Raw genomic sequence first — 23,285 nt, forward strand, 5'->3', positions numbered from 1 at the left:
CAGCCGCGCAGGCCGGTGCGGGCCCGGCGCCACAGCGACCCCTGCCGCCTCGGAGGACTCCGCTGCGCCGCGCGCGCCGGCGCCCACGCCCGCTCGCGGGAGCGGCCGCCGAGCCCGCCTCCGGGCTGCGCGCGCAACCGCCCGCCTCTTTGCCCCGCCCTCCGGCGCTATGGCAACGCTCGCTCGCACGTTCTCGTCGGGTTTCTCCCGGGCACGTTTCTCCTTCGCCTCGCCGACGTAAACGTCTGAACGCGCCAGACGCGTGACGAAAAGCGGTGCCCGTCGGAGGGGGACGTTGTGTGGGGAGAGATGGATTATCCGGCCCCCCGGCTGCTGACGGACGACGAGTCGGAGCGCGACAGCATCCGCACGGGCGAGTCGAGGGAGATCGGCGAGGAGGTGCTGCAGGACTTGGCCCCGCTCGCCCTGCCCGAGCTGCGCAGTATGGTGCACGAGATGAGGTGCGGGGCGGGCCCGCGTGCGGCAGGAGAGCTTCCGCCGCCCCGTCGCAGTGCGGTGCAGTGGTTACAGCGTCGGGCCGGGCCCGGCTCGGATCCCCGCTCTGCCATGGAGCCGCTCAGCGGAACCTCCCTCACAGGGATAGATCGCGATGGGCAGCTGCGCGAGAGCCTGCCTGCAACAGGAGAAAAGCGCAAGAGTCCCGGAGCAGCTGTAAGGCTGACCAGATTTGGGGTAGGGGACGAGGTTTCGTGAGCCACAGCTCGCCTCTACAGACACAGCTGGAATGTGGGTCCACCTGTCTTGTCTTGGAGAGGGAAGTGATTTCAGATATAAGGACAGATGGACTCACATTCTAGCTGTCTCTGAAGAAGTGAGCTGTGGCTCACGAAAGCTCATTCCCTACCACCAGTGTTCTCAGTCTTGTAGGTGCTATTGGACTCTTACTCTTTTCTACTACCTCACGGGGTTGTTCTGAAGATAAAATGGAGAAGGGGAGAATATTTAAGCAACTTTGAGTTCCCATTGGAGAGAAAAGCAGGGCATAAATGAAGTAAAGAGGATTAATAACTTTCCGGTGGGTAACTGTGTTGGTCTGTAGTAGAAGAGCAAGGTTCAGGTCCAGTAGCACGTTAACGATCAGCAGGATTTCCAGGGTAGGAGCTTTCCAGAGCTCCCATAGTCAGATCTGTCTATCTGACTCTCAAAAGCTCCTACCCTGGAAATCTAGTTGGTATTTAACTTTAACTTTAATTGAATTTTTATACCGCCCATCTCCCGAAGGACTCAGGGCGGTGTACAGCAAAGATAAAACATACAAATATAAAACAATAAGAATATAAAATATAAACATATTAAATAATTTAACTCAGAACAGGACAACTCAATTAAAACACATTTAGGCCAGCCCCGCTTGTTGGAATAATAACGTCTTAAGGGCACGGCGAAAGGTGTGTAGGTCAGGGACCATACGGATCTCCGGGGGCAATTCATTCCAGAGGGCAGGGGCCCCGACAGAGAAGGCTCTCCCCCCGGGGGTCACCAGCTGACATTGTTTGACTGACGGCACCCTGAGGAGGCCCCCTCTGTGGGAGCGTACCGGCCTGTGGGAGGCTATCGGTAGCAGCAGGCGGTCTCGTAGATACCTAGGCCCTAAGCCATGGAACGCTCTGAAGATGGTACCCAGCACCTTGAAGCGCTTGAAGGTGCTACTTGCCCCAAACATTACTCAGTAAATTTCCTCACCTTCTATTACAGGGACCAGACATTTTTCTCCAGGTCTGGCAGTGCTGTCCATCTGGCCCCTCTGCTCCCAGCTAGCTTGCTAGCACACTTCACTCTCACTCTCTTGCACACTCATTTTTATTTCTCTGTCTTGCACAATTTACTCCTCCCCCTGTCGATCTAGCTCATTTTAATCTTAGCTAGGACCTGTTTACCCCCCATCTGCACTTAGGGTACTGTGACCTCCTCTCTCTTTCTTTGTCAAGTGTATATTACCTTCCTGTCTTCCAAGGGGCGCTGTATTTGGGTCTCCCTTTCCCTGCAGTATCTTCACAACAATCCTGTGAGGTAGCTGAGGCTGAGAGAGTGATGGCCCACATTCACCCAACAACTTACATAGCAAGACTGGGTATTTGAACCCAGGTCTTCGTGTTCTTGGTCTTAGCCACCGTGCCATACCGGTCCCCTCCCCTTGTTTAGAAAGAGCAGCATAATGCTGGGATGGGGGGGGGGGGTGGAATCTGACAACTAAGGCAAATTCCATGTTGCCCGTTACTTCTGCAGAGGAAAGTAGGGACTGAATAATTGAAGAAAAGTGTCCCTTAGCAGGAAGGCAGACCTGTGAAGCTCAGTTGAAACGTGGCAATGGCAGAGGCAAAAGCACCTTCCCGTGCACCTTGGCACACATGTGCGCCATCTCATTTCAGCAGGGTAAGGCTCTGTCACTGCTTTGCACAGGCAGCGGTTCCATCTAAATCAGGCGCTGCATGCATTTAGAGTTTCACGGGCCAGTTCTTATTGCCTCCGCCAGCGTCACCTTAAAATCAGAACTCACATCACTTCTTGGTTTTTGAAATTTGCTAAATTCCATGAGCCTTTCAGAGGTGGGAGCTAAGTTGCCAAAACTGCTTTATAAGAGTTGGGATTTATATTGTGCTGCCTGCCAGCTGACCTTGGAGGGCCACTGCCAGTCAGAATAGACAATATTGGGCCCAGCTAAATGGACCTGTTGGTCTGACTTGGCATAAGGCTACTTTGTATGTCCACAGAGTATATTTAAAAAATACCCTGTGAAGAGCCCCGTGGCGCAGAGTGGTAAGTGGCAGTACTGCAGCCCAAGCTCTACTCACGACCTGAGTTCGATCCTGGCGGAAGCCGGGTTCAGATAGCCGGCTCAAGGTTGACTCAGCCTTCCATCCTTCCGAGGTCGGTAAAATGAGTCCCCAGTTTCCTGGGGGTAAAGTGTAGATGACTGGGGAAGGCAATGGCAAACCACCCCGTAACAGAAATCTGCCAAGAAAACGTTGTGATGCGACGTCCCCCCCATGAGTCAGTAATGACTTGGTGCTTGCACAGGGGGCTTCCATCTTTACCCACCTACTGGGAAGGAGGAGTGAGAGAAAATAAAGACATGGTGGCAACAGTCACCAAAACTTTTTATTTTAATCTGCCCTGCCAATTGGGTCACCAGTGGCCAGTCAGAAGCCCTGCTGGGCAAGTGCCTCACCTGGCCTCACCCACTTTCCAAAAACATTTGGTGGGCACCAGGGAATGTGTCGGCAGGCACCATGGCACCCACAGAACCCACTCTGGGGATCAACCCAAGTAGGAGGTTTTAATGAACAGCCTCAGGGGTCGGCAATGAGCAAACCCCGTCCGTTAGTCTCTTTCCATGAAAACCCAACCAGGGGTCACCATAAGCTATGACTTGAGGGCACTCTCCACCACCAAAGAACAGCCTAGAGAATCCAGGTAAAATTCATATCCCATGTTACTAGCCCGAATGTGCTCTCCAAACTCTTTCAGTAAAATTGCACCTCTAAGGAGCAGGATGCCTTGGGGGCATGTTGTGTGCCATTTGATTATTCTGATCTCTCTGGTTTGAACCACGAAGTGAAAACTCCCATCTGTAATCATATGATGTATAGAAACAGTTCAGATCCTTCACACGAGCTGTCATCTTCTTGCAGCCATGCCAATTCCGTGCTCAAACTGGAGGCAGCAATGTTTGAGAAATTTTTCAATCGGATGGAGCCAAGAGATTTGACCGGTCACTTGCCGCCAGATAGACACGGCTCTTCGCTGGATCTGGGGCCAGCAGTATATGTAAGCAGCAGGGTTGTTTGGCAGGGATTGATATTCCTATTGTTGTAACACAGGATTTGGTAGCTTTGAGGTTGGTGACCAAATGAATCTTGTGGCATTTCTTCTCAGTTTCTGCAAAGCTGCAGGTCTGACTCATGCATGCTCATTCTACCTTTTTCCAGATTCTTAGATTGTCTGTTTGACTCTGTTTAATCCTCTGTTAACAATACTTATCATTTCACTTAATATTTCTTTCAGTTCCTCCCGAAGATCAGAATGATCAGAGACATTCCTCTTAGCCAATCTGCATTGTCTGATTATTTCTTGTTTCCCTGAGAATCTGGAAATAATATGAAATGAGAGAAAAGCAAACAGGCAGTTTGCAATTAGCAGCCAATCACATGCTCTGATTGCTGCTTTGACACTCACGTTTTACCCAGCTGTCAATTGGTCATACCCATCTATCGAGCGTACTTGTAGCTGCAGGCAGTATCCAATAGTATACTATAGACAATACATTATATCTGATCCATCACAAATCCTGTTCACTGCATCTTAATGATTAAGTTGCATATCCTGCTTTAATACTCAGCCACAAAAGCCCCAAACAACAGTTTTTAGCAAATGCCAAATTTAAAAAACACCCCTTGTAGCTTTGGCTTTACACCTTTGTGTCTCGCTTTTCCTTTTGGATTGCAGTCACGCGGCAGGCGCAAGTCTAAATCCCGTATAACAGCAGATCGACTGATATGTCTGACTGTAGAGCAGAAGTGCGACTTAGCACAACGGGAGCTGGAGGAGACCAGGGAAGACATTCAGCGAATGAAGGAGAACTCGGAACGGGTTTTGCAGAACTATTTGGTATAGCTGTCTGTGTGTGTTTGGGCTATATTGTATTCCTCTTTATTCACTTTAGGGCAAATCCACTAACACCAGCAGTTTACCATTTCTGGCCACACAGCAGCTGCTGTGACAGACAAGGCAGGCTTCAAGGTACCAATGGAGCTTACTGTCAGAAAAGAGTTTCCATTAGCTGAGGTTTCCTACCAAGTAAGCGAGCAGCGTTCAGTCATTAAAAACATGTTAAAACTTAAGGCTTTGAGGGTCTCTTTTTTTCCTGAGATTTAGTACTAATCCTGTATGGATCCACAGACAAGAGTAGAGGGAGCTTAAGGCAGCCATTCATGGACACTGAAAAGCCCTGTGGCCTTCGTTCTGGAAAGGATGTATCATTTCAAGGATTCGATTGATTGCTATTGATTGGGAAGACTTGTGGTTTCCTGAAGTGTGCCAAGTTGTCTTCTGCAGGAAGACAAGATTAGCTTTGGCATTATTATCCAAGCCTCTGGGTGATTTTGCTCTTGTTTTATATGTTAAAGTAGACCAGAATGCCTTTTAGTGCTGACTAGAGATGGGCACGAAATGAACCACGGAACAAAATTCCATACGGAATGGCTGGCTCATTTTCACCAAAACACCCGTTCCATGGGAACGCGTGTTTATTGAACAAACGAATTTTTCCAGCTATTCCATGGCCGGATTCAGAGTTTCACAGACCCTGCACAGGAGGGGTTCAGCTGATGGGCTGAAACTGTGAAACTGACAGTCCCTGTGCAGGAGGGTTCAGCCTATTTGCTGAAACTGACAGCCTCTATCTCCTGCTGCCCAGGCTGACAGTGTCACAGACCCCGTGCCGGTCGCAGCGCGGGGTCTGTAAAACTGACAGCCTGGGGAGCAGGAAAAGAGGCTGTCATTTCACAGACCCCATGCTGGAACCGGCATGGAGGTTGTGGAATGACAGCTTCTTTCTCCTACTGCCAGAGCTGTTCTGCTGCCCGGGCTGCTTCCTGGGCTGTCAGTTTTAAACGCCCAGGCAGCAGAAGAAAGGGGCTGTCTGTTTCAAACGCCCCCACCAGCTTCAGCAGCCGGTGCAGGGCAGTTGAAATGCCACGGAACCATGAACTGGGAAAAGGTCGAACGTTCGTGGTTCGAGGTTCCGTGGAATGCTACGAACCACGAATCACGTCGTTCAGGTTTTTTTGTTCTGTGCCCATCTCTAGTGCTGACATAAAAGGGCTCCTTAGCAGGCACGTTACCCTAGAAACAATATCTGCAGATGGGGTCATTCTTTCCCACTTCCTCACTCAATGCCATGTTAACAGAGGCTGCAACTCTAAGAACTTTTTTTGCTGTGAGCAAGCCCCATTGAATAAAATGGGACTGCCTTCTGAAGAGGCTGAGGGTTGCTTCCATAGAAACAACAGCCATAAAGTTCACCAAGGTTTGATAACGCTGGTACTGCTGCTTGCTCACACCAGCTCCCAGAGGAAGAATTTGGGCAACCTCCATATTTAATGAGTTTCCAACCTTTCAGTCTGGCCTACATATCATCTACAGAGCTCCATTATCATGGGCAAGTCTGCAGAGCTGTTTGAAAGATGATTAACGGTGGCATTCTAAACAGAGTTGTGCCCTTCTAAGTTCATTGAAGCCAGTGGGCTTAGAAAGATGCACCTTTGCTTAGGATTCACTGTGATCATTCGCTATCAGTCAGGACCTTGGATTAGAGCTCAGCTGCTTTCAAGTATTCACTGTCTCCACCTGCTTGTTTAAATCAGAGGTAGAGATCATCATGCAGGTGCCGCTATGCTGGCCACACTCTGCATGCCCAAGAACAGCTCACTTCTGTCTCAACTTCCTGAGCAGCTTGTTGTAGGCCCCACCCCAGAGAATGAGTGGAATGTGACATGTCAGGACTTACGATGTGGTTTGAATTCTGCAGGCTGCCTTGGAGGAAGCAGACATTCGTGTGGTTGACATCAAGAAAGCCATAGTGGACTTTGAAAAAGACATCGTCAACACCATAACCAAGAAGAAAGGAAGCATCATCGCTTCCGATAAGGTGTTGAGATACATGGAAGACAAGATCCGCTCCAGGGTCAGTGGAGATCATTTGGCAATTTTTTTTGTCATTTTCCCCTCACAAGTGGTTCTGTCGACGTTGGTGAGGCAGGCACGCAAGACCCTTTTGCACCCGTTAGGCCAGTACTAAAGTGCAGCCCTCTCGGTGCTCAGGAAGGGGGGTGGGGACCATCTGTCTCAGAGGAAAGGGGTGGAATCAGCTTCACCTTCTTTTGAAGGGTGGGAACACACAGAATCATCCCACTTCCCAGTCATCTCAGGTCATGAGCCAGAACATGCACTGATTGGTTGCCAGGATCCAGTAGCTCAGACCTAGGAACTCTGACGGAGGGTGCCAAGGAGATAGAGTCCTAATACGGTCGTCATACGTCAAGTATAAAATTAAACTGGTTTTCACTTTGTTTTATTGTAAAAATAAATATAGAGAGACGCCATTCTGTCTCTGTAGACAATTTTTGCCAGTGGCAGTTTCCAGCAGAATGCTGGAATTTCAGGTTGTGTGTGAACCTGGTTTTCTCTGTTTCTCTGAGCAGCTCTGAAAGGTTTTCCAGGCCCCTTCCCCACCCCTGTTCATACAGCCTCTTGGGTTGAAGTTATTAACCAACAGAGAAGTTCCTTGCTGTTTCTGGGGCAAAGTCCCTTCCAGTCAATGGGTGAGAGGCAAATTTAGGCTCAGCCTTCTGTGTTGTGCCCCTTTTGAGATACAACTTTAGCCCCTCACTATCGCAGAAGTCGAGCCAAAAGGCATCAGATTGGCTTGTCTGGGCCCTTTCACACATCTCATGTTTGGTCAGTGTGGTGCCGTTCTTTTTAGTCTCCACTATGTCAAAATGTGTCGGGATTGATGAGTGCTGGCACTTTAGTCTCCGATGCTGTCATTGGTGACATCACAGCACCAGCCCTTTTCCTTTTTTCTTTTTTTGCACATGTAATGAATTGATGCATTGCTGGAACTCTGGATCAATCTATTTCCTGGATTTCTTCCTCTCAATCCATCAGTGCATCGATCCTACGCTGGATTTAAAAAAAAAAAATGAGTGGAAAGGAAACTGGAAAGGAAAGTGGGGGGAGGAATAGAAAGGAGGGGGAGGGAGCGGCTGGAGAGAAAACAGTGGCCAATCACAATGAAGTGGGCTGGCAGAGGGTGGGAGTGTGGCAGAAGAGGGTGAAATGCTAAAAGACAAAAAAAAATGCTAAAAGACGAGATAAGGAATATGCGCAGGGAGAGAGCAGATTGGAAAATGGATTTTTTTTAAAAAGTCGGGGTATAAATTCTCCCAGGAAAGCAATGGTAAAGGCACATGATAACCAGAATGACTACTCACGGGGGCAAATTGGGTGCAGATGGTCACAAAAAATGCTGCAGTATGGGGACTGAACTGGCGAAATTGTCTCATGCTTAGGCGGCTCAGTCCTAAGCCCCGAGACAGCATCATCGCTCGTGCATCAATATAAATGGGGTGCCACTCCACAGCTCCCTATGGACCTTTGCAGTAGAGTCCCGCTGGTGCCTGAGCGTGGCAAGGTGAGGTGTGGCCTCCACCAGGAGCACCCGCCTGCTGTTCCCCTGACAACCCTGCTCACACCAGCCAATGGCCACACCGCTCCCCTGACAGGCAGGCGAGGGGCAAGCAGCAGCGCAGCCAATGGGGAGGCCGTGATCCCTGCTGCTGCCAACAGCCCCACCCCCCCTCAGAGAGCAGGCATCCCTGCCAGGGAGGAGAACAGAGGTGACAGTGAAGGTCCGGATTGAACACCCGCCCTCTTGCCCGTCCAGCCCGTTTCCGATGAGGGCCAGGCCAGTGGCCGCAGCTCGGTGTGCCTGCAAATCCCAGCCGCTGCTGTTGCTACTGCAAGAAACAAGTTCTCCCTCCCTGAAAAGTGGGACCAGAAAGCCTGCAGCACTTGGGAGCAGCCCCCAGGATCTGGAGAGGCAGATGCAGGAGTGTGTTCTACAATGAGTGACAGGAATGCCCATTGGAAACCACGCAAGAGACCACAAGGGAATGCAAAGCGCCCACAGATTTGCGGCTGTGCCATTTGAACAATCACTGCCTCACAGCGATGCAAGAGCATGGGTTGGACCTTGAGAGCCATGCCCCAGTTCAGGTCAGACGCCCCCCCCCCCCCCCCATGGACTGACAGCCCATGGGAGAAGAGAAACTGCTCCAGGGGCCGCCATTCACCCCCTCCCCGTGCCAGATTTCCCAAGTCCATCCCTGCTTCTACAAACAGCGAAATGGAGGGTGGTCCATCCTCCTGGAGGAAGAGGAGATCCGAAGATGTCGCTCCACATCCCCCCACCTCCCTGCAGTAACTTCCTCCTTCCCCTCTGCCTGGCTTATCAGACGCCAGCAGCTCAGTCTGTCAGAGAATGAACGTCCTCAGTGGAGCCTCCCCCCTGCCCTGCCAGACCTTCATGGGCCGCACTTCAGTTCCTACCCTACTGCCTGAACTTACATTGAGGGGTGGGAAGGGGGCAGGGAAGCTGGACAGGGTGTCACTTGACACCTGCTCCTCCTGGCAGCAGAGCCCACCCCATCGATCCCAGCCCCGAGCCAGGAAAAATTTGTGGGCATGTGTGAGAAGACGTCCCGACGAGGAGTTGGGGGCGGTGGCAGCTACAGTCAATGTCAGGGGAGCGAGCGAACAGGCAGCAGTTTCTTGTTTTTCAACACATATTTTATTAAACTGGAAAAGGTGCAGAGATTCTCTGGAAGTATTTCCTGCCAGTGTGGCCAAGCCGCGGGCTGCCTTGATAAACTGCTTCCTGGGCAGGACCTGAATGGCACTTGTGGAGGCTTATGGGGGGCTTAGACAGCCATTCCCCTTGGTCTCCCAGACAAGTGGCGATCTGCCTGCAAGGGAAACAGATACATGTTGCAAGTGATCCAGGCCAGTGCGTGACCAAGGCCAAGTCCAATCAGGGAAGGTGTCCATTGGTTAAGAACTGTGGCGGTAGCTCCACAGGTGCAGCTTGCAACAACATATGATGCATGACCCTCTGGTGAGACAGCGCTCTACCTTGGGATGATCTTGTCCCATGAAGGAGAAAGTCAAGTGGCTGAGCACCCTCCAGCAACAGGGTGTTACAAACACCCAGTCAAGCCAACCACTGGCCGCACTTCCTCCTCTGCCGGGAGGGGCCCCAGCTGAGGGAGTCTGAACAGAGCTCCCACATGGGTAGTCAAGAGTAGTTTTCTGGGCAACTGCCTCTGGGGCAGGCAGGGGCTGCTGCCACCACCCTCTCCCCCACCGAGCCTCACCTGAAGAGGCTGGCAGTCAGGCAAACTCGGGTGAGGGGGGCAGCTGGCACAAATCAGCGAGCCGGGTTAGCCGCCACTGCAGCTCCTTCTTACCTTTCAGTGCTTCTTTGCTTCTTACCAAGCTGGAACTTCAGAACAATAGGACAATAAAAGTATACACCGTTAATAAAAACAGTAAAAATCCACAATGTTCAGAGTTAATTTAATCCCTTAAGCACAGCATTAGCCTGTACTTTTTATGCAGCCAGGACATAAAAAGCCATTTTGTAGGATATGTTAGCATCAGAATCAGCTAGTAAAATTGCGATCTTCTCGGGATCAGCTGGAACTTCAGAGTCAGATAACCTGCAAGGAGACTTGGGTGGTTATTGTTAGTTATCCAGACATTCTGGACTTTGCCCTTCTTACCCTTGAGCGAGTGCAGAGTTCTCCCAGTTTTCTTGCTAAGTCCCCCCAGTGCACTCAGGGCCTGCCACCATGAGTACCCTCTCTCCTGCCTCACGCACAAAATCACGGCAGAAGGCTGACAGGCAGAGCCTCTGGCCACGTGCTCACCTACCTGAGATCACGAGCAGTGCAGCCGGAGGTTTTGTAGGGCACGTGGACAGGTGATTGGGTGTGGGGAGAGGGGCTCACCCACCCTGGAAGTGCATGCGGATTGGCCCCCGTGGTAATTCCCATCCTATGCTCCTTTGGGCCGTGGGGGCGGGGCTGGGCGCCAGGAGAGGGGCCCTACTTTTCCCGTTCAATGGGCGCCTATGGGCTACACCTCTGTTTTTCATGGAGTAATTTTCCGCCCTGCAGGGGGCATTCCCGAGCCCGGAGTGGCTTTGGAAGCAGAAGTGGCCCACCCCCGCCCCCTCCAGTGCCAGCATGAGACCGTGTGCCGCACTTACACTTCTGCCCAGCTGCCAAGCATGCCCGCTGGTGGCAGCCCGTCTGCAGTAGTGCACCTTGGGCGGGGGCGGGGGCCAGTGGAGGGGGAGTTGCATCCACGTAAGTGCCATTTACACCCACACAAGCCTTCGATCTCTCCCTATGTGCTTTCCACCCTGCTGCTTAGGATTGCGCTGTTAGTCTCAATACTAATAATTTGCTTAAACTTGCTTTGAATCTAGTCGATTTGGCTCTTGCTGTATATTTTTGAGAACACAAGGCCTCAGAGGGTACACAATAAGTAAATCTGTCTTTAATATTATGTAATTTGATTTTTTAAATTAGCAGGATCAAATGCTTTTAATCACTATTTGTGTGTTTTACATGCTTAACACAGATTAATTTGATCTATATGAGAGATCAGTAAGGGTAAAGTCAAACTGCTAAAGGGCTGTTTGGACAGTTTTTGAATGAAATGCAATTTAATATTCTTATATCTAATTGCCAAGATTTAGCTTCGTGCACAACAGGATCAGCCGTGGCTATAGTTCTACAAACCCTGGTGGACCTCAAGATGTCCAGAAAAAGATACGTCTGAAAAGGAGGAGGGGATTGATACTGCCATTATCGGCAGGTGTTGTTAAAACGGCTTATGGAGTTTGAGTAGCATTTTGGGTAAGAACCCAAAATGTCATGCGAAAACCCAGCCTGTAATCAAACTCACACCTGCAAGTATGAGAGAGAATTTAAGTGACTTTCTTTTTTCAGGATGTACTAAAAGAGAAGATCCGTTTGAAAAATGATTCCTTGAAAGTTCAGAAGAAGAAGATGCAAATGCAGCTCAGGCAGGTATTTACGTACCTTTATGATATGTTTCTGCAGCTTGACATGTCTGACCAAGTTACAGAACCCTACCACCAGGGCTTTTTTTCTGGGGAAGGAGGTGGTGGAACTCATGGCCGGTGGCCCCGCCCCCTGATCTCCAGACAGAGGAGAGTTTAGATTACCCTCCTAAACTCCCCTCTGTCTGGAGATCAGGGGGCGGGGCCACCAGCCATGTGACCATTTTCAAGAGGTGCTGGAACTCCGTTCCCCCACGTTCCTGCGTTGCCCTGTGTCCTATTTTAGTGCTCTGCTTGTTAAGATCCTCCATAGCTGAGGCACAAATATTACCTCTGCAGAAGGAGCCAGAGTCTGAGGTGCCAAGTGTGCCACTGGATACCAGAAGAAGGGGGCAGGTTCTGTGGGCCGGCTTCACTCTGAGGTCTCAGGCAAATGAGCCAAGACACAATAACAAGGAATGGCAACATCCACATGGGTTTCCCAGCCAATATGCCTTTGGAGGAAATTTTCTTCCCAATTCCAGATCTGACAGTTGATTCAAAAGAGGTTTTGTTAGGTACTCTGTGACCTGGTTGGAGTACGTGTGGGATGAAGGGAAGCTCCACATTCAGAAGTGGTGAACCTCTGAGGCCCAGTGCTTGGAGGCAACATCAGGAGACAGCCTGGGCCTCTGGGCCCTGTTTGGCCTTGCAGAGTAACTGGTAGGTCATTATATGAGACAGGAGGCTGGCCTAGATGGACTGCTGGTCTGACCCAACAGGGCTCTCCTGATGTTCTTGTGATGTCGTCGTTAGAGTTCCTGACAAGGTCTGTAGGGGGTCTGAGTTCCAGTCCCCACTAAGCTATGAAACTCATTCAGTGACCTAGGGCCAGTGATTCGCTCCCATTTAAGCTTGCCTCGCTGGGGGAAAGCAAACACTCAGTTGCTTGCAAGAAGAGTGGGGAGAAATGTGTTAGGGGGGAGAAAGACTGCCAAGCAGAAACTGACCCCGAGCCCCTAGTGGTCTGCCGTTGAGGCATCAGCTGTGGAGTATGTTGCGCTCTGTGTCTCGCTGGGTGGGTTCCTTGCATACCTCTTTGAAGCAGAAGCACAAGAGCCAGGATCAGGGCTAGCAAAGGAGACCCCAGGAGGCTGGGAACGCTTTACAGGCTTCATCTTGCTCGTAAGTAGCTTGAAGAGAGATCTCCTGTGAACCCATTCTTACTTCCTAGCCAAGTCCACCAAGGGCTCCACAGATCCAAGACCAACACTGAGCCACTGAGCCACTTCTGCCTCCTTTGGTTCCCCCAGACTGTCTTCTCATGGCACCTTTTTCATGCATGTCCCAGAGCTTTGTGCCTGCGACCCAACTATGGCAGCCAGCCTCCCTCCCCCAAGAGGTTCTGCCACTCAGCTGGAAATTTCAGCGTTCCCCTAAACAGCCGAGATACATTTTTTTCTGAACCAAACCTGGAGACACCTTTAACTCTCACATTAGAGTTTTATGCAGTCTCCATCGCGTCAGCTAGCTCACGCCCAGCAAAATTGTTTAATGTGGTTTGGTCATTGGTCCCCTTGCCAGAGGGAGGCCATCAAATTTTGAATTCAGATATTAGCTGTGCTGATAAAATCTTGTCTCTCCGCCGTGACTTGCCAGCCACAGTTGATTCAGTGAATGAGCTGGAGACCCCTTGGCCGTCTTCGGGGCCGATATTTGATCATTTCAGCCCACTCTCTGGGGAGGAAATTGACAGGACCCTAGTTAGGCCCACCACATGTTCCTTGGACCCATGCCCATCGTGACTGGTAAAGGCCAGTGCCGAGGGGCTGTGGTCCTCGCTGGAGGCCATTGTTAACCTATCCTTAGGCTCCGGGGTTTTTCCTGGGCCATTAAAGGAAGCTGTGGTGAGGCTTTTTTTAAAGAAACCATCGCTGGACCCCACCGACCTGGTCAATTACCACCCGGTTTCGAACCGGTTTCTGGGAAAGGCGATTGAGCAGGTGGTAGTGGAACAGCTGCAGGGCTTCCTGAAGGAGGTCTCGGCCCCAGACCCCTTCCAGTCCGGGTTCCGTCCGGGACATGGGACAGAGACATTTGTTGGTTGCCCTCACAGACGATCTTCGTAGACATCTGGATCGAGGCGGCTCGGCACTGCTGATGTTATTGGATCTGTCGGCAGCATTCGATACAGTCGATTACGATCTTCTGACTCACCACCTCGCCGATGTGGGGACACGAGGGACTGCCTTACAGTGGCTTGTCTCTTTTCTCCATGGCTGGGGACAGAGGGTGGCGCTTGGGGAGAAATTGTCATCCCGCCACCCTTTGGTGTGCAGGGTCCCACAGGGAGCAATACTCTCCCCTTTATTGTTTAACATCTATATGCACCCCCTTGCCCAGTTGGTGCAAAGTTTCAGACTTGGGTGTCATCAATATGCAGATGACACCCAGTTGTATCTGATGATGGACGGCTGGCCCGCCCGGCTCAGCCCCAGGTATTCTGGAACATGCTTTTGCAGCCATGACTGGTTGGTTGAAGCAGAGTCGGCTGAAACTGAACCCAACAAAAACGGAGATCCTGTACTTGAGCCACGGGGGATTAGGTTTGGGACTCCGGCTCCTGGCCCTCGATGAGGCATAATTAGTGCCAGTTCCAAGGGTTAAGAGCCTGGGGGTGATCTTGGATGCCTCCCTGAAAATGGAGGCACAGGTCACAGCGGCTGTTGGGTCCTCTTTTTTCCATATGTGGCAGACCAGGCAACTTGTCCCTTATCTGTCAACCCGTGACTTAACTACAGTGATCCAAGCAATGGTCATCTCTAGGCTAGATTACTGTAACTCACTCTACGTGGGGCTGCCTTTGAGCCTGACCCGGAGATTACAGCTGGTACAAAATGCAGCAGTGCCTGTTATTACGAGAGTGCCAAATAAGGCACATATAACACCATTCTTACGCGAGCTGCATTGGTTGCCAGTGAAGTGCCGGATCAGATTCAAGGTTCTGGTATTGACCTATAAGGCCCTGTGCGGACTGGGACCAGCGTATCTACGGGACTGTCTCGCCCCATATATTCCCCAGAGGACACTCCAGTCAGGGGACAAACAGCTGTTGGTGGTCCCTGGCCCCAAGGAGGCCCACCTAGCCTCGACTAGAGCCAGGGCCTTTTCAGTCCTGGCACTCACCTGGTAGAACGCTCTGTCTGCTTAAATCAGGGCCCGGCAGGACTTACTATCTTTTCGCCGGGCCTGCAAGACAGAGTTGTTCCGCCAGGCATATGGCCAAGGCTGGGCCTCTGCCAGCCTGGAAAAACGGGGTGTATAAAACCCTCCCTGTGAAGGCTGTCCACCATCCTGTTTTAAATGTGTTGTTTTTAATGAATATGCATTTTTATTGTATTTTTATTGTATTTTTAATATGTTGGTATCCGCCCTGAGTCCGTTTGTGGGGAGGGCGGAATACAAATTTGAAATAAATAAATAAAATAACATCTAAAAATTATGACAATTGAAACCAGATACATTTTTGTTGAGAATGATGGACATTCAGTTGGAAAGATCTGTGGGATTTTGTTTTTATATATGATCACGGCAGCAAGGCTATTATATGCACAAAACTGGAAGAGTCCAACACTGTCTGTAATAGACGAGTGGTTGGTAAAGGTGTTAGAATTAGCAATGATAACGAAACTTACTTCACTGATCAGAGAGAAGACAGTAAGTTTGTTTGTTGTAGAATGGAAACTTCTTGACTTTTTACACAAAATAAGCAATAATGATTTGATGACTCATGGGTTTTTGGACTAAGGAATTTAGACATTAGAAAAAAGAGAACTTTTATTTTTAACATAGAGTAAGAGGAAATTTGAAAATACTAATATTTGTCATGGAGAAAATCGGAAGCCTTTTTTAGTTTTAGTTTATAGTTTAGTTTTTTTCTTTCTCTGTGTATTCTTTGTTCTGTTTGTACTGTCTGTTATTGTTTTTTGTTTGCTAGCTGATTTCTATTTGGCTGGTTTTTTGTGTAATTGTATCTCTCTGTTTTGTCTTTTTTCTGTTTTTATTATATAAAACCCTTAATAAAAAATAAATAAATATAATGACTTTCAGATCATGCTAAGAGCCCACCCCATGTGTCACGGCAGTCACTGTTCTGAATTTCTCTTCCAAGGAGAAAAAATTAAACTCCGAGTAGCGACTTGCACAGAGACACCACAAGAGACACTCCTCCACTGATGAGTATGCCAGAAAAGACTGACTCAATCACATCTCACGTAGAGATGGGGCAGAATAACCCATCAGAGAGAAGCCAATTGGAAGCAAGCAAGCATAGTGATGCAACGGGGCAGCTTTCTCTGAGTGTGGGGACTTGACTGTCACTCTTCCCCGGTCCATTTGCAGAAGGAAGAGCTGGGGGAGGCGCTTCACGAGGTTGATTTCCAGCAGCTGAAGATTGAGAATGCCCAGTTCCTGGAGAAAATCGAGGAGCGAAACCAAGACCTGCTGCGGCAGAAGATGACGGTGGGCAATGCCCTCCAGATCCTCAACTTCTACAAAGTACGTTGAGCTAAGATTACGCCTCTCTTCTGCCCCAGAGCTCTACAGACAGGTCTTCTGCCTGCACTCCACATTAGGGGTGTAGCCATGAGCTCTACTTTGCCATCACTATCAGAGGAGCTGCCCTTCCCCCCTCAGTGGTTACAGCCTCTGTCTCCCCAGCTGCCTTCTCTACCTCCTCCTGGTCGCTGGGGTTGGCCCCTGGAGCAAGGCAGAGAAGGATCTGAGCCGTGTGCCCCACAAGCTGAGCCGCGTGTCCCAGAGACCCTGCCACTCTCTCTCAGCCTGCCTCACAGGGAGCCAGTTGGGTGCAGTGGTTAAGAGCGGCAGGATTCCGACCTGGAGAGCCAGGTTTGACTCCCCACGCCTCCACTGGGCGACCTTGGGTCAGTCACAGCTTCTTGGACCTCTCTCAGCCCCACCCACCTCACAGGGTGATTGTCGTGAGAATAATAACAACACACTTTGTAAACTGCTCTGAGTGTTGCATTAAGTTGTCCTGAAGGGCAGTATATAAATTGAATGTTATTATTTTATTGTTATTAATATAGAATAGTTGTTGAGAGGATAAAATGGAGGCACTCCCCCCATCCCTTTTGAGCTGGTCCGGCCTCCAGGCCTCCTTCCATGCCTGATGCAAGAATTTGTTTTGCTTCCTGAATTTTCTCACACTGCTAACACAGGAGTTCAGTTTCGATCCTGACATCCTCTTCCACCACTAGACAGCAGGGTGCCTTCTTTGGGACAGGCAGAGCATGGCCTGTTTTCTCCCATTCCATTTTCCTTCTCGAAGCCTTTCCGTTATGTCCTCCTTGCCCTTCCCAATTCTCAGCTATTTCAGTTCCTGTCCCTACAACTTCAGCTTCCTTCTTCTCCCTGTTGTCTTGCTTTTCCTTTCCCTTTGAAATTCCCTTTCCACACTTCTTACCCCTCCCTCTGTCTCCCAATCTGAATCCCTGCCAGGATATTTCCACATCTTGGGTTGAATCCAAACTAAATTTTTCCCCAACAGAAGGGGAGGTGTCATTTCCACCAGTTCCCCCTTCCTGCTGAAGGCCCCTGAACTGTCTCTCATGCCCTGAGGGCACCTCCTGTCCCCCGGGAGCAACATTTTAGGGAGATCATTGGGCTGCAGTGGAAGGCAGGGGAGACAGGAACTTTCTGTTTTGCTGACAAAAGTACCTTCTGTGAGCAGAAATTTTGTCTGGCTCCAGCCACCTTTCTCTTTTCCCATGTGGCTTGTTCCTATGGACTAGCCGTATAGGAGGAACACATTACTTTGACTTAAAATGTATATACTAATTTAATTTACACCCCACCTTTCTCCCCAGTGGGAACCCAAGACAGCTTATATTGTTCTCCTCTCCTCTATTTTATCCTCACAACAACCTTTTGAGGTCCGTTTGGCTGAGAAAGAGTGATTGGCCTGAGGTCACCCGGTGAGCTTCCATGCCAGAGTGGGGATGCAAACTGGTTCTCCCAACTCCTAGTCCAGTATTCTACCACACTGGCTACAGGATCTTGCAAAGTAAATGTTTTATTGGGCTGCCACAAGCAAAATGCTGGTGTGTTTTGCCCTTGAACTGCCTAGATTTGCTGTGTGGTCCGTTTCATCCGGAAGCTATCATTTTTATTTTTCTTTGCTGCTGTCTGTCTTGGTTGGGCCAAAGAAGTTATCCTCTGTCTCTCCTTCCTTCGTGCTCATCTGGATGCATATCAAGCTGGCTTGGAACTCTGTATACGCAGACTGAAAAGGTCCCCTGGGTGCTGGTGTCTGGGGTCTGCAATTGTGGGGGCAGCCATATGTGCATCCCCTGATACGGATGTTCCTTTGGTAGCAGTCCAGTCCCTTGAGAAAGAGACTGTGGCCCTCAAACACAGCAAGAACAGAGGCGCTGGTCTTGCTTCTGCTGAGCGGCCGCTTTGGTGTTTTTTGCCCCTTGTCCCTGATTTCACCTGAGACCTTTGCATGCTTGTGGATGAAAGCCTGAGCTAAAATGCACTGATTCATTGGCACAGTTGGGCCTTCCTACAAGAAGACTTTTGTCAGAGGTGGCAAGTATAGGCCTTGTAATTTGTGAGCAATGTCCAGTTTGGTGCAGATGTTCATTGCATGGTAAGGCAGATGCAGAAGGGGGGGGGGGTGGAGTTCCAATTATTTCCATTCTTGTGTAGCAGAGAGGCTGCAGCTGATGTCGTTTTTCTCCCCCTTGGTCACAAGCTGAACATGCTGCAATCCCCTCTTCTGCACAGCTAATAAATAATAAAAAGGTGCTTTGCTTTCCCCTTTGCACTTGAGCTGGAGCCATCTTTTATTTCCTTGAAGACTCAGCAGAGATCTCTTGGGGTCCTGCCTCCATTCAGTTCTCATTCTTAGATTTTGTAGGACACCTCATTTCGGTGGTTTTCTGTGTTTCAGTGTCTAGAACTTCCTGGTAGCTGAATAAAAACTAAAGCAGAACAGCAACTGAAGGGTCTCAGATAAGTTGCAGGGCCTGGGGGGAAATCACAGGAGGGAATTGGTGCTTTGAGGCTGAGCTGAGCACCACACACTTTAGTTTCCAGCTGCATATGAAGTGTATGGCTAGCCAGCACTCCCATGAGCAAAATTAATCCGAATGCCGAATTATTCCTTCTGCTTCATTTTGTCTGGACCGTGTTGTTTTATTTCAGAGGAAGCTGCAGACTACAACATCAATGGCGACCCGCCTGGTGAAGGACATTGCTCAGAGAAAGGAGTCTCTGGAAAAAATTGAACGAGAAGGCATCCTTGTTGAGAAGGTGGGAACGAAAGCAGGCACAGGGGATGGCAGGCCGGGCTTCTGATTTCTGGGGATGTCTCTAAAGCAAGTCTAAGGAAAGTGGCCGTACCTTTTAAGTCTAGACAGAAGTGCACAGAGCACAACTCACTTCTGGGCAAACTCTTGCTTCCAGCTCCGTCTCATGCTGGTTTACAGTAGCAACAGCTCTGGCTTCATGTGGCTGTTATACTCATAAGCTCCAGCTTCATTATCCAGGTATCCATTCTCATGGTCACTGTCCGTACGGCAAAAGACAAGTCATGGGGTGCACCCAGCCCTTTGAAATGGCTTTTCACTTGCTTCTTTTAGGAAAGTATGTTAGACAGTTTACTCCAAAGAGCATCTGTTGGAGAGCCAGTTTGGTGTAGTGGTTAAGAGCAGCAGGACCCTAATCTGGAGAACCAGGTCTGACTCCTTACTCCTCCACTTGAAGCTCGCTGGGTGACCTTGAGTTAGAACTAAACTATACGAGACAAATTAGACAAGGACGCCCACGTGAAGGAAGTTGCAATGTTAGCCAGGAAGCTGAGTTTTAAAAGAGATCAGAAAGCTTTGTCAATTTCCCCTCTCTACAGAGCCAGCTCCATCCTCAGAGGGTTTGTTTATTTCCTCTTCACCTCCTGAAGGCTCTCTCAGTTTCACCGGAGGTGAAGAGGAAATAAACCCTCTAAGGAGCCATCTTTGCTGCTCTGTAGAGAGGAGAAATTGACAGAGCCTTCCAATCTGTCTTTTAAAACTCCGTGTCCCGGCTACTATTGTGACTCCCTTCACGTGAATGTCCTCGTGTAATTCATCTCTTGTTGTTTAGCTCTTAGTCACAACTCTTCAGAGCTCTCTCAGCCCTACCCTCCTGATTGTTGTGGGGATAATAATAACATACTTTGTAAACCACTCTGAGTGGGCATAAAGTTGTCCTGAAGGGTGGTATATAAATTGAATGTTGTTGTTGTTACTGGAGCATCAGCTGTTTTAGTAGTTTGGGTTCGTTCTTTTTCATTTCATACGTTCTTGATTTTGTGTGATCTGATTAATGTATGCGGTTCACTATTTCTGTTTGCTTGCTTTGTGCTGTTTCTAATAATTTGTCAAGACATGTTCTAGTAGAAAAGTCACTACAAAAACAGCAAAAGTCGGTGCCTAGAAAGAACTCTGCCTACTTAATGACCTGTAAATAGCATGTTGGAAACCCTCACCAGGGAATGAAAATTTTAAGATGGAATACGTTAACTTTCCTGTTCATCATGTTTTTGAAAACATTAGCATAAATAGTTTCTACCCAAAAGGGAATTGGGGGGATAAAGGACAGACTCCTTTGGGAAAAGGTCAGCAGAGGGAGTCAGTGGCCCTTTGTCTCTTTCCAGTTGGGCATTCTGAATAAGAAACCACATCCTTCTACATGCTGAGCACAGGGTGGGTTACAGGCCGGGGGTAAAGACACTGCAAGTGTTGAGCACAAGCAGAAGGAGGCCAGTCTTCAGCTACAGGCTCTTTCTGTCTCAGGAGCGGAACAAGGCGGAGCTCTTAAACAAAAGACTGAGGAAGCAGCTAACAGAGTACAGAGTGCCTCCTGTCCTTGATTATGTCCATGAGAAGATAGCAGTCCATGAACTGGAAAATGCCATCAAGATTTGGGAGAGGAAGGTGGAAATTGCACAGGTAGGGTCATTCAGCCTATAGTGTCCCTTCTAGTGTCCCTTCCCCACTGGCAGACCTCCAGATGACACCTGGTTTTTTGGCCACTGTGGGACACGGAGTGTTGGGCTGGACGGGCCATTGGCCTGATCCCAAATGTGTTCTTATAGGCGGTTGCTGTCGGAAGCAGATCCAAAACACAGCTGACCACAACTTTACTATTCTGTGTCTGGTACTGATGTGGGCCCAGTGTAGCTGAGCATCACCATGCTGATAGTTGAAGGGGGGGGGGCGAAATTCCTCTTCAAAATCACCCCATGTGCATGGGGACCACGGGTGGAATCAATGCAGGGGCAGCGTTGATATGCTTTAAGTAGTACGGAATTGAATAGAGGCAATGCCCCTGCCTCGGTTGGTGGCTGTCAGCCAAGAGTTCCCCTGCTGTTGCCATTGGTGGATTCTTGCTTCTTCCCTTGTACGATTGTGAAGGAATGCGATGGCGCACCCTTCCCTGGGTTCCAAGCATGATACTGAAGGCCCGCCCCATCCCCCACAAACCTGCCCGTCAGTATCTGAAGTTCCTCTCTGGCTGGTTCTGCCAGCGCCAGAGGGGAGGGCCTTTCCTGTGGCTTCCATATGCGCGGATCCCTTCCCAGGATGAGTTTGCTTGGTCACTTTACTAATGCCAGGCTACCGCCGTCCTGCTTACCTGGACTTGTAATAATGTCAGATTTGGATGGTATTAAGTTGCTTCTCAGTTTATGCTTTTTACTGTTTTGTCATTTTTAGTTTGCTTTAATAGTGTTATTTTATCTATATTAAATTTGTAAGCTTCATAGCAGGTATTCTTAACAGAAGAGTCGGGGGGAATAAGGAAAGAAGAATAAACCCTATAGGAACACCACTAAGTATCCCAGTATATTAACGAGCGGGGGGCAGGATACCAAAGAGTTTGGGACTTCCCACCGTGGCCTCCAATAATGTTGTGATCCTGCTGCATTTGACCCAGTTGAGGACTAAGGATGGGAACAGACTCAGCACCGTCCAAGAGAGGAATAACATGGGACATAGGCACCATACAGAACTGGGCCATTCCACAGGGACAAGCTTGCTGTGCTGGCCTTCTAGGGAAAGCCCCTGTTGGCTTGGTTGAGTCAGAAGCCCAGATCCTGGATTTTGCTACCTGTTGTCCAGGTGACATCTGGCTCCTCCTGCTGGGATGTGTGAATTTCTGAGCCATGTGGGGGAATAAACAGCCTGAATTCCAACTGCCTCGATTGGAGTGGCATACCTGTGCAAAGCAATTAAAGGAAGGCAGCTGCTGAAGGAAAGGAGTTTCCTTTTCCTCGTGCCATAGCCTGTATTTGAGACAGACTATGTTTCTTAGAAGCCCTGTGCATGGGCCACCAGAGACATTCTGTTGAAGCTCGGACTCCATTAGCCATGGAAAGCCAGTGTTCTGTAGTGGTTGGAGTGTCAGACTAGGATCTAAGAGAGACAAGTTCGGATCACCACTCTGCCACAGAAGCTCGCTGGGTAACCTTGGGCCAGTCACATTCGCTCAACCTAACCTACCTCACAGGGTGAATTAATTACTATATTAATTGACTGAAAATTTAAAAGTGTGGGCTGAGAGCCAAGCTACAAGTGATGCATTACACGTGGCGGGGCTGCGCAAGTTTACCTGGGAAGTGTAGTCAGAGAAGAGATGGTGGAGTAGCAGCTGCAGTGGTGGCGGCAGTCTCAGCAGCTGCATGCTCACTGCCTGCCAGCTTCAGGCTCCTCTCACTGACTGAAGAGCCGGAGGAAGCTAGCAGCGTAAATCATTCTTCCAGGCACAAGCTCACCGGACACGAGGTCCCCCAAAGACTATCCAGGGGCAGGCAGCTGCTGCTCTCTCCCAGGGCGCCCTGTGTCCGGTGGGCTGCCTGCCCTCGGGGAGCTGCTCTGGAGAAAGCCACCACGTCAGCAAAGCTCCAGCTGCAGCGACAGCAGAGGGATCTGCTGCTGCTGCTGCCCTAACATGCCCTTCCCCTGCCCCCAAGCTCCCGGAGGAAAACCGGAGCGAGGGCGTGTCTTCAGCCGGTGAGGGAAGCCTGAAGTTGGCAGGTGGCAAGCAGGCAGAAGGAACTGCTGAGATTGCCGCCACCACAGCTGCTGCTCCACCATCCTTTCTCCCAGAGAGGGGAAGGAGACTCCGACTACACTTCCCAGGTAAAGTTGCAGGGCCAACCAAGTGCTCTCCACGTGTAATACGTCACGTGTAGCTTGGCTCTGAGATGCCTGCCCAGTGGAGGTTGCCTTCATCTTTTGCCTCTTGTGTCTTGCAGATGGCCTTGCAGAGCTACCGCAGCGTTTGGCAAAAGGCAAAGTTGGCCAGTCATGAGCTACAGGCTCTCCTCCCCGAACAAGTGGCCCGCTAAGAGGGTGGCTTTCCAGCATCCGAGGACAGCAAGAACTCCCAGGGCGCTGCTTCCGTCTCCCTCGCCTTTGTTGTGCTCGCTTCTGGCCAAGGCGCCGGCCCCTGAGCCTTGCGGGGATTCTTACCATTGTGACTGTCTTTCCTTTTCTGTTCTCTTGTGAGGAGTTATTTTCCAATTACAATGGCTTTCTACTCTGGGGGTCATTTCATAGCAAGCGGG

The 23,285-nt window shown here is 49.8% G+C and overlaps 1 protein-coding gene across 3 annotated transcripts; it reads left to right on the plus strand.

The window, feature by feature from the left end:
- The first annotated feature begins 161 nt into the window (after positions 1–161).
- CCDC113 (coiled-coil domain containing 113) lies at positions 162–23,260 on the plus strand. Of its 3 annotated transcripts, none has more exons than XM_055000512.1 (9): positions 162–461; positions 3,654–3,789; positions 4,468–4,629; positions 6,551–6,706; positions 11,601–11,681; positions 16,055–16,210; positions 18,884–18,991; positions 20,512–20,667; positions 22,974–23,260. In XM_055000512.1, the coding sequence occupies exons 1-9, from the start codon at positions 310–312 to the stop codon at positions 23,064–23,066; spliced, it is 1,200 nt and encodes a 399-aa protein (XP_054856487.1). In that variant the 5' UTR covers positions 162–309; the 3' UTR covers positions 23,067–23,260. The 3 variants fall into 3 exon arrangements, with proteins under 3 accessions (XP_054856487.1, XP_054856488.1, XP_054856489.1); XM_055000514.1 differs by having other exon boundaries at positions 312–399; XM_055000513.1 differs by lacking the exon at positions 20,512–20,667.
- The last annotated feature ends 25 nt before the right edge of the window (positions 23,261–23,285 follow it).

The sequence above is a fragment of the Eublepharis macularius genome, chromosome 16, assembly GCF_028583425.1.
Source record: "Eublepharis macularius isolate TG4126 chromosome 16, MPM_Emac_v1.0, whole genome shotgun sequence".
Classification (NCBI taxonomy): Eukaryota; Metazoa; Chordata; class Lepidosauria; order Squamata; family Eublepharidae; genus Eublepharis; species Eublepharis macularius.

Excerpts from the sequence above, each read along its gene's own strand:
- CCDC113 (XM_055000512.1), top strand. The coding sequence starts at position 310 with ATGGATTATCCGGCCCCCCGGCTGCTGACGGACGACGAGTCGGAGCGC. Across the intron at positions 18,992-20,511 it reads AAGGCATCCTTGTTGAGAAG|GAGCGGAACAAGGCGGAGCT; the intron begins GTGGGAACGAAA and ends TTTCTGTCTCAG. Across the intron at positions 20,668-22,973 it reads GGAAGGTGGAAATTGCACAG|ATGGCCTTGCAGAGCTACCG; the intron begins GTAGGGTCATTC and ends TGTGTCTTGCAG.